Raw genomic sequence first — 11,473 nt, 5'->3', positions numbered from 1 at the left:
AACAAGTATATGGAAACTATCCAAAGCTCTGTTAAATAAAGCAAAAAAATAAAAATTCAACCTGGCAACACATTGCTTTCAAAAATTAACCATGGTTTTACTATAAAAAAAAACACCATAGTAATCACTAATTAATTATGGTTTTGCTACACTAACCATTAAACATGGTATTTGTAGTTAAATGGTAAAGATTTGCAATACATGCTCCCAATCCGAATCAAATAATTTGTGATATGCACTTCTCAAATGAGATTTAATTTAATAATTTTACGACACAATGGTTTAACTGATTTGGAGTTTGGAAAAGTACTTTTCTAGCATATTTACTTTAACTTCTCAGGTAATATCAATGGTCTGACCAATTTCAGATGCGGACAAAATTACAACAACAGTGGGTACATGGCCTACATATATTTAATTGTGTGATTAAAAACCATTGACAGGGACAATTAGTAATCGCTGGATATTGGTAGGATGTCTCTATAGCGTCCATACTAGATTCTACGCCCTTGATAAATAACATTTTCTTGTCTTAGTAATGTGTGATTAATTTCACATCCAAGGACACATTGATACTTGTATCATATTAATCATTATAGCACATCCAATGCTTTAATAAAACCTAAATGTTGACTTTTATTACAGAAAATAAATCTTGTAATGTAATGTGAAGCTTTTTAGTATCTTAAATATATATTAAATGAAGTAAAATATTTCATTTCAGCTACAGTCTCATTGTTTTTTAGTTTGAAGTAGAAGTAATAAAATGACTGAAACGAATTAAACTGAAACATGGACGTATTTAAAAAGAAAAACGATAAAAACATTAAAAAATTAAACTATATAAGTGAGTTTTTTTTTTTTAATATGGCTGTTTTTCCAAAGACTATAGAAATTATTAAAAGGGACTTTGGTGTTTTTTTCTCTCAGTCAGTTGTATCCATGTTCTTTAGACTGTCTGTACCTGGTCTGTATTTAATTGCATATTCAAATTAGAAACTATTATTATTATTTATTTTATTTTTTTACGTAAAGAAACAAAAATTATAATGTACAAGCACAACCAGTGATAAAACGCTACCAAAACACGCATCAAAATAATGACGTCAGCGGGGGGGGGGGGGGGGGGGGGGTTTAAACCAATGGGCGTGTAGATGACGTCACCGCCCGACCTACGTCATACAGGAAGTGCGTTCATTGTTTTGGCGTTTCCTGGAGTCTCTTCGATTAAAACAACAAACTTCTGACAGTCGACGCATTTCTGGTATAAAGACGTATCTATTTTATTTAAGACAAGCGTTAAGCGTCTGTTGTGAGATTTGAGGGTGTTACTGCTGTTGAATAGCGAGTCTCTGACTCAGTTGATTTCTCTCAGGTTTTAATCATATTGTGAGCAACATTAAGATCAGTGTGTTTTCATTTGTAGACGATAAAGCATGTTTTAGCCAGTTTATTGTATCTATATATCTGTTTTTACTCATGTAGATCTGTTGATAAACAAGGCCGAGATGTTAGAAATGACACAGAACCGATAATCATCTGATCTCTAAAGTGCTCTTTTGTAAATAATATTTCTTCTTAATAGGAAAATTCACTGCGTATTAATAGATGTGTAATGTGCTCAGTCATAACTTGTGTATATCTCTCACAAGCATTGAAAATATCAGTGTTAATAACATCTGTGATAATCATATAATGGCTTGTCAAGTTGTTTTAGTAAACTGGGTGTGTTTCTCAGATGGTCAGGATCCAGATTTAACACTGGATATATGTGGTGATCATACAACAGCAAATAGATCAAATATTGAAATGAACTGAAGCTGATAATCCCATCTTTCTTCTCGTTCAGGTATCCTCTCATCATGACTCACTGGTTCCATCGAAACCCTCTGAAAGCTACAGCACCTGTGTCCTTTAACCTGTACGGCGTGGCATCCAGTCCCGCTGCCAATAAGATCTGCAAGTGAGGATTTCATGCTGCTATTATATATTCATTGTATTTTAGGATGCCCCTGCGTCCTCTTTCCTGCCTGGGATTTCTAAATGGTCTAAAATGTCTAAGTTTTGGCTTTGTTTTTCTGTTGTTCTCATACTTGCTGATTTTAATGACTGAAAAGTAGTTTGACCAATAGCATGCAGGCATTGTGCATAATCGACCAATTATGGGATGCGAGAAGGCGGGATCTACAGGGAACGATGCAGATACGTGCATATAATCAGAGCTGGGTAGATTACTTACAAATTGTAGTCTGATACTGATTCCAAATTACATGGCATAACATAATTCCATTACGTTACACATTTTGGCCCGGTTTCACAAACGGTCTTATCTTAAGCCAGGACTTAGTTAAATTAAGATATTTAAGCAACTTTTACAAAAATGCCTTCGAAGACAACATTAAGGTGTGCATCTTGACACTGACTTATTTTAAGATATGCCAGATATGAGACAGCTCAAACATGCATTTTAGTCTGGGACTATCTTAAGTCTTGGTAATATAATCAGAGTACTGTTTGATTACTTTTTAACATAACTTTAACGTAACGTTTATCACACTGATTTAAATATTGTACCATACTGATATTAAAATGCATAGAAAATATATTCCATTTGTTGTTGTTAACAAAATAAAGTGATTTAAGCATTATATTGCAGCGTTATATCATGGTTTCCCAAACTGGGAAGGAACTCCAGGCGGTTTGTGAATTTATTGAAAAGCTAATAATTAAGTCATAAAAATGTAAAATTAAAGTATGTTAAAATATCAAAATAAAACACTTACTAAAACATGAAATATTTAGTTTACCTGCATGTCATGTAGGCATTTAAAAGAAACAAATCAATAAATTATGAATAATTTATTGCTGTTGTGTGAATACATGTAATCAATAAAAAATGACAAGTACTTAATTTTTGGAATCTGATTACATAATCCAGATTACATGTAATCTCTGTATATGAGGACTGTAGGAAAACAAAGCCAAAACACAGATATTTTAGGTAATTTGGAAATCCCGAGTGGAAAAAGAGGACGTATGGACACCTTACTGTATGTGCATGATCATTTTTCTGATATAAATGTTAAATCTGTGTCTCAGTGATTTGAGAACGGCGCGCGCCCGACTGCTGGACATGTTCACAGATACCACATGTACCCCAGAGATCATGAAGAAATCCAGTGATGAATATTTTGCTCTTTTACAAGGTTTGTGCACTATTATTTTTCCTCTCTGAATAGACATGTCCGTGTTGCTCAGGCTGTTTTTTTATTAATTTGCATTTATTCTGCTCAGAGGCATGTTGTTTTTTGTTGTTGTTATAGGATTCATTTTGCCGCTGGATGGAACCACACAAGAGAGCAAGCTCCGGTTCATCCAGAACTTCAAATGGACTGACACTTTACTGGGGAATATTGCAAGGTAACTCAGAAAGAGCCGGAAATAATACACAATGTTCTTTTGTGGTTTCAACTGCTTTCCTTTTTTGGGACCCACATTTTACATTTCATGGACTGGTGGAAAAAATTGTGCAAAAGTAAACAAAACTGAGTAATACGTGAAGCCTTTATAAATAGATTATAAAAGTATTTTAATGCATTAATTATGCCTTGTAATGCACCTCATAATGCATTGCATGACCTCATAAAAATTGTAACCACAGTTACAGTACATTATAATAATTATTTATTTATTGTTACACTTTAGAAACTATAAGGCATCAAAACATGCCAACTAATTTCAAATATAATCTGCAAATAATTTCATGCATTTTAATTTTGGTTACACTATGAAAAATTATAATTATAATCTGGAGGAGTCTGTAGTCTTCACAATGTACATTCTGAATTACTTTATAATGCATTATGCATAAAGATTACATATAAGTGTTAGCTAACGTTTTTAGAAGAAAACACTGAAATGCATTGTTTATTATATTTATCAAGCTAATAATTAATTGCACAAAACACATTGTGCTCTGAACAAACTACATTCATCCTCACTTCAAATGCACGTGTATTTTCTGTAAATCTTGTGTAATTTAGTTCATTTGTTTTTTCAAGGTAAATGCATCCATGTTGACATTGATCTAATTTGATGAGCTTTTATGAAAGTGACAGTTGAATGTGAACTGGAATAACAAGGTTTGATGGGAATTAATTATGATTTGTGTTTTTCAGTGCCCAGCAGGATGCGGTTTTTGAACTGGTGTCTATGGCCTTTAATGTTGCCATCTGGTACACAAAGTTTGCCTCACGACTGGCCGGAAAGGAGAAGTACGTTACATGTGTCACTTCTCTCTGGAATGATTGGTTGGTCAGTGACAGGATTCTGTGATTTAAAATATTCTATGATAAAAAATGGAAAATGGGAAATATTCTATGATGTGCTTTAGCGTGCCTCTCAGAGAAGTTGCATCTTCGGCTGCTAGAGCCGTACACATGCAGACAGATGCGTTTGATGTTGTGAGAAGTTCAAAATAGTTCCACTTTTAAAACCAGGCAACCAATAGTTGCACATAGTTGTGCTAGTTTCGTCACATCTATGTCACGTTTCAACTAAAAGTAAAACAATAATAAAAAAAGAAACTGAAGAAACATAAGCAATTTTAATTAATAAATTCTGTAACAGTATTTAAATAATATTAAAATAATAGTCTTTCATATCACTCTGCCCCTTCTTCTCACATAATAAAATGTTTATTTATTTATTTGGTAAGTAGGCATGTAATAAATGAGTTAATGTATATTATTTACTGTCAGCTGGTCATAATCTCAAATTAAACTGACTGACTGTACATTATGCCAGTGTGTAATGTATTATATGTATAATTATTTCAAGAAGTTGAATTTTAGGCTAGATATTTTTAGTATTTGATTAAAGACAGGTTGCTTTTGTTTTAAACTGTAGCATCACAGAAGATGAGGCCAAAGATGTTCACAAGAGTTTGAAAATCGCGGCTGGAGTTTTTAAAACCCTTAAGGTAAAACGTGCTTATTTTGTGGAAAATTAAAGCAAAAAGACATTAGAGTGCATGCATTACACTGATTTTAGCACATAGAGTGGCTAAAACCTCTTAAACGCTGTAAATCACTGTAATGCATGGTCCTCATTGTCTTCCTGCTTGATCCATGGTTGATATTTGACTCGGTTACATGTTTTTCTTTCTGAATGTGCTCCTGTGGTGTGTTTCCTGTCAGGAGACTCATATTCCTCGGCTCATCACTCCAGCAGAGAAGGGTCGAGACCTGGAGCCGCGAGTCATTGACACCTACATTGTGCAGAGTCAGGCCGAGGCTCAGGAGGGTAAAACACACCGACAGTCATGATCGCTGGAGAACTGCTCTGTGTGTGTGTGTGTGTGTGCGTTTTTGTGACAAATGAGGACTGAATTTGTATAATGACACTGGTATGACACAGGTATTACAAGGTGAAGGTGACTTTTCAGGACATTGACCCATGTCCCCACTTTTCAAAACGCTTATAAATCATACAGTGTGAGATTTTTTGGGGTAAAGTAGAAATGCACAAAGTCTCCTGTGAGGGCTAAGTTTAGGTGTACAGTTTGTACAGTATAAAAACATTACGCCTATGGGATGTCCCCACTTCTCACAAAAACAAACGTGTGTGTGTGTGTGTGTGTGTGTGAGTGAGAGAGTGATGGTTCATGTGTCTCTGCTTTTAGTCACCATTGCCAGAGCCATCGAGCTGAAGCACAACGCCTCCCTCATCGCAGCGCTGTCGTTTGAGACCGCAAACTTCTACCAGAAGGCCGGTAAGTTTAGAGACACATGCTCTGATATTGTGCATTAAACGTTTTGGGGTGAACTATCGCTTAAAGATTCCTGAGTAATTGAAATAATGAGTTTAATACTTTACACACATTTGTATATGTTTATGTGTGTATATATTACTACATGTTACACACTACCATTCAAAAGTTAGGGGCTCATAAGATTATATATATATTTTTAAAGAAATTAATACTTTTATTCCTGCATTAAATTGATCTAAAGTGACAGTAAAGTCACTTATAATGTAACAAAAGATTTCTATTTCAAATAAATGCTGTTCTTTTGAAGCTACTGTTCATCTGTGAATCCTGAAAAATACAATGTATCACAGTTTTCACAAAAATATGAACCAGCACAAATGTTTTCAACAGTGATAATAATCAGAAATGTTTCAAATCAGCATATTAGAATGATTTATTTTAAGTTCATGTTAGCTAATGCCTTAATTAATGTTAACAAATGGGATCTTGTGATGTCTTAATCTAACAAGAATATATATAAAATGCATTTATATAATATGTTACATTTATGTAACATGCATATGTAAAGGGCCTGAATAGACCTCAATATAAATCATGAAATAATAAATGATATTGATTTGAATTGTATCATGTTGAGACCCAGAATGCGAAGAGACACGTCAGACGTAATATGCAGTTTAGTCATTATACCGAAATATTCAAGGATTCATTAAGTATTTGAGTGCTGTATAATAAAAACATATATTATTTAGAAATCTATGTTTCTTATATTTGCTCAGATCACACTCTGAACACTTTGGATCCAGAATGCAGCAGTAAATGGAAGAAATACCTGCAGCTGAAGCAGCACTTCTACATGGCTTATGTGAGTCTGTCTGAACTGAAGCTGTAGATTTGGGATTAAATGACTGATGTTACTAGATCAGTTTAAATGAAATAATTTAACATGCAATATTGACTCAGTCTGGGGCAGGACTTTCTGTTCCTTTGAAAAATGGCAGACGAGTGTTTGGATACAATCACTAATTTTGATATTTGGTCACACTAATGCAATAAATATCTTACTGAATGATATATTTATGTTATTTCCAGGCACACTGCTATCATGGACAGACTATTCTCGCAGGTGATAAATGCGGAGAGGCCATAAGATCCCTGCAGGAGGCTGAGAAATGTAAGCAAATGATGAATCCCTCAACAAATGAGCACATTTCAGCCATATATGATGTGCTATTGGGTATTTTGGTGGACATATTTTATATTCTGAGGAAGGGCTGCAAACTGGCTTTGTCTTTGTGTAACAATGCCTGGTGTATTGTCCCTGTTAAATAAACAAACAAATAAAATAAAGACATATTTTGTTATTTAGCACTGATATTAAAGAAAGAAAAGTGTAATGGTTCAAATATGCAATTTATCCTAATGAGCTCTTTATACACTTTCCACTAGTAAATCTCACAATTACAAAGAAAAAGCAAGTTACACAAACATGAAATTTTGAAGTAGAAAAATAAAAATACAGTATTTTCTAGTGGAATGATGCTGTAATGGTTTTTAGTCTGTGATTCTCACATGTTTTCTGGGTGAAATCCTTTCTGTTAATGCTTGTATTGAATCTGTGTGTCTCAGTTTATTCCCGCGCTGAAGCCTTGTGTAAAGAGTACCGTCAGATAAAGGGTCCCGGCAGCACAGCCAAACCCTCGGAACAGCTCTTCTTTAAGAAGCTGGGCACGTTCATCAAAAACACCCTGGAGAAATGCCAGAGAGAGAACAGCTTCATGTGAGTCAAACACCAGATATAGACCTTTATTTTAGGGCTGCAGCGATTCGTCGACGTCATCGATTACGTCGATTATAAAAATACGGTGATTAGCATGGAGTGCATCGACTCGTCGCACCTTTAGCCTGCCGTTATCCCTACTTAAGACTGTTTTTCTGCCATGTTTAACACAAACAAGACTCTAGAGCAGAAGGTAAAGGCTAGTATCTCTTCATAGAGCATTCTATTATTATACGGCCGTCAGAACCGCACATATAGACGCCTTTAGACGGTATGTATTCAAGCAGATGTTTTAATCTGCTGAATAAATAAAGCATTTCAAGTCTCTCTGCTGTCAGTCCCAAACAGTAAGTGTGAATGCAGCCATAATGTGCGTTTCTATTGATTGTATCACTGCCCTGTAATTCATTCATTATTTCTTTCCTTTTCTTTTTTATTAATTATTTATTATTATTTTTCTTTTTCTCTCTTTTCTTATTTTTTATTTATTGTTATTATTTTCTTTCTTTCTTGTTGTTATTATTTATTTTTTGTAAAGTATTAATTATGAGAAAACGTTTGAATAAAATAAAAGATTAATACACTGTAAAAAATGGAACGGGCTATTTAAGGTAACAATATTACACTACCTGAATAAATCATGTAAAATCTCCTAAATTAATTAATCTACGACACAATGAATTTAATATAATTAGTGAAATGTGCTCATTTATTTTAAGTTGATTCTCAAAAGTCTGTGATTTTAAGTGAGGCCTGTTTGTATTTGACTGAGTTATTTTGTACATTTAAAAGACTGTATACAGCTCAAATAGGAAAATACTTGAGAAACACTGGAGAGTACTGCACTAGCACGAGCAAAGCTGCTGCTCATTAGGACAAGGCTGGAAGCCTTATAGGAGTAGTATCCAGAGCCATAAGCGCTACTCTTCTGCACGATGGAAACTTCAATGTAACAGAAACTCTTTCAAATGTCAAACATAACTGAACATTAATAGATGTTTCCCTTCACTCAAAAACACATAGCATTTAATTTCAAAATTTACTCTCCATATCCAGCCATATGCAAAGCATGCTGGGAACTAACAATCATCTCTAAAATAAAACTGCAAAATTGAGCTAATTCCCTTAAAATAAATAAGTAGCCTTCTTTCCTTAATTTTTTTTAATCAGTTCATCTATTCAAGCCTCAAAACTGCTGAAGTTTCCTTTAAAAAAATGAGGAAAACGCATCTCTTGGTTTTATTTTAGTTTTAGTAAAAAGTCCTCAATATTTTCTATACAACACTGAATCACAATATCTTTAATGAAATACTCACTATTTTTAATTATCACCTTAATTTTTTTAATGACATTTACAAGACCCATGATTCATTTTTTACAGTGTAGCAGAACTTACTGTTATTATTTATTGATAGTTTAACTAAAGAATTCATCAACTGATAAGAAAATAATAAATAGATTAATTGAAAAATAACTGCAGCCCTAGTTTATTGAGCAAACGATTCCTGGAGAACTCTGTGTTGATGGCTGGATTTCTGTGTCAGTTACTTTCATAAGGTTCCTGCTGAAGCTCCAGCGCTGGAACTGAAGGCCAGTTACGGTTTGGCTGAACCGACTGCATTCGAGCTCCCGCCTCTCAGCGCTCAGTGCACACCTGAAGTCTACGCCAGCTTTGACCTGACCAAAGGACCCAAAGAAGACAAGGTGATGAGGACAACTTTCCTTTCCCACACATTTTATATATATATGTCTATGTATATATGTGTGTGTGTATATAATTTTAATTTTTTATTATATAATAAATAAAAAGAAAACCAATAGAATACAAAAAGAATAGAGAAGCTAGTGTTATTTTATTTTTTTTAAAGAAAATAAGTAGTTAGAAAATGAATAGAGAGCAAGCCTAAAAGGGACATTTTTTTAAAAGAATATATATATATATATATAGTTGATTTTTCAGCTTCTGAGGGACTCATATGCAACTGTTACAAAAGGTTCAACCATTGGCTGATGCTCCAGAAGGAAACATGATGCATTAAGTGCTGGGGGCGATAACTTTATGAATTTGAAGGTCAGGGTAAATTGCTCTTAATGCATTGTGTTTTTAAAAAGGTGAAATAAAGGTCAATTGTCATTCAGCATAACAGATATATTTATGTAAAAATTAAACAACATAATTCTGTCCTGTACTATATATAAATGAAAAAAAAAAGATAATACAAAGTTTATTATTTTAATTAGTTAAAAAGCTCTTGCAAATGGGTCAAACCTAGTGTTTGAAATGATTTATAATGAGTCTTATGATGTCATCTAATGATTCTGCTTGTAAATATTCCTGACGAGACTTTTGGGTATTTGAACTATTGTTACACTGAATGACATTTTAGTAGGTTTATTATTTTTTGCTCACAAAGTAAAATTAAACACGACCCATTCTAATGCTTGAAAACCTTTTTGTCTTTGACCCACGTATATTTATAGTTAATAGTATATTAAATATCGCTTTTTATTTAATTTTTTCATTTATATGTTTATTATTGAAATGTTGTTATATGCATGTGTCAATTTTATTTAATTTCTTTATTTTCTTAAATATGTGGGTATATAGTATTTATAGAGTTGCAAATTTTAGTTTTAGTTACTTTTTCTTATTTGTAAGTCGCTTTGGACAAAAGCGTCTGCTAAATGACAAAAGTAAGTAAGTAAAGTAAATATAAATACTAGACATTTATATGCAAATAAATGTGAGTTTGGTTCTAAATACTATTTTTACATTAGCATGCTGTATCTGCTGTTAGTGGACACCTATTTACTGACTATCATGATGTCTCATCAGCAAAAGAAACCAGTTTTACAACAAACTATATATTGACTTTAGCAATTAAAGTATTAACATTTTTAAATGATGATTTTCCCTCCTCCAGGCAAAAGCGAAGCACGATGAGGAGATAAAGCCGGTGAAGGAGCCGGATCTGAAGCCGCAGAAGGACACGGGCTGCGCCGTCTCTTAAACTGCTTCTGAAGCAGCGGCAGACAGGTGAAGCATGATGTCCAGGAGAAGTCTAATTCTCTCCCTGCTCAAATATATACCAATATAACATAGTGATATAACAGTGGCGTCTGTCTCGTGCTCGGATTCTGTTTAAGGTGTTTCGTCTACAAACGACAGATGTTCTAATGAAGGATCTGACGAACAGTTAATACTAATAACCCAGACTGAACCATTTGATTATCTCTCTGTAGCAGAATATAGATGATCTCAGTGAGAGTTTTAAGGTTTATTGGGTCCATTGATAGGAGAATAACTTCTATAGGTCTCTAAATATAAATAATTAAATAATAATAATAAAATAATATTTAGAAATTAACTCTATTAAAATTATCCATTTTAAACATTTTAACTCAAATTCACTGAAATTCACAAATTTAAACTCTGTGAATTTCAGAAAAATTTCAGTGAATAAAAAAAAAAAATCAGATTTCACCCCATCATCTAAAGAAAAAAGAAGAGAAAAAAACATTATATAACCATTAAGATTTATTGCATTATAACATTATTTTCATGACAATTAAGCACATTTTCTAAGCACACACACACACACACACACACACACACACAAACACACACATATATAGAATTGTAATAGAATTTTCTTTGGCATTGCATTAATGAGAATCTGCTGTTTAAATGTGCTTAATTGCCATGAATACAATGTATATTATATAATGATATATTGTCATGAATACAATGTATATTATATAATGATATATTGTCATGAATACAATGTCATAATGCAATAAATAGTTGTCTGAAAAATTGGCTACATGCAAAATATAATTTCTGGACTGTTGTGATTTACTAAATATCACTAAAAGCAGTTGTTATTGAAATACAACAACAGAGTACATTAGTTTAAGAT

At 33.2% G+C, this 11,473-nt stretch overlaps 1 protein-coding gene across 2 annotated transcripts; it reads left to right on the top strand.

The window, feature by feature from the left end:
• The first annotated feature begins 1,176 nt into the window (after positions 1–1,176).
• LOC306844277 (BRO1 domain-containing protein BROX-like) lies at positions 1,177–10,684 on the top strand. Of its 2 annotated transcripts, none has more exons than XM_079376278.1 (13): positions 1,177–1,264; positions 1,850–1,963; positions 3,100–3,206; positions 3,324–3,420; positions 4,179–4,274; positions 4,909–4,981; positions 5,199–5,304; positions 5,684–5,773; positions 6,553–6,638; positions 6,866–6,947; positions 7,403–7,553; positions 9,098–9,257; positions 10,478–10,684. In XM_079376278.1, exons 2-13 carry the CDS (start codon positions 1,863–1,865, stop codon positions 10,562–10,564), a joined length of 1,236 nt encoding a protein of 411 aa, XP_079232404.1. In that variant the 5' UTR covers positions 1,177–1,264; positions 1,850–1,862; the 3' UTR covers positions 10,565–10,684. The 2 variants fall into 2 exon arrangements, with proteins under 2 accessions (XP_079232404.1, XP_079232405.1); XM_079376279.1 differs by having other exon boundaries at positions 1,180–1,264; positions 4,179–4,314.
• Positions 10,685–11,473: the final 789 nt, after the last annotated feature.

This window comes from Barbus barbus (assembly GCF_936440315.1).
Source record: "Barbus barbus genome assembly, chromosome: 24".
Classification (NCBI taxonomy): domain Eukaryota; kingdom Metazoa; phylum Chordata; class Actinopteri; order Cypriniformes; family Cyprinidae; genus Barbus; species Barbus barbus.
The sequence above is the reverse complement of the archived record's forward strand: the minus strand, read 5'-3'. Positions and strand labels throughout refer to the sequence as shown.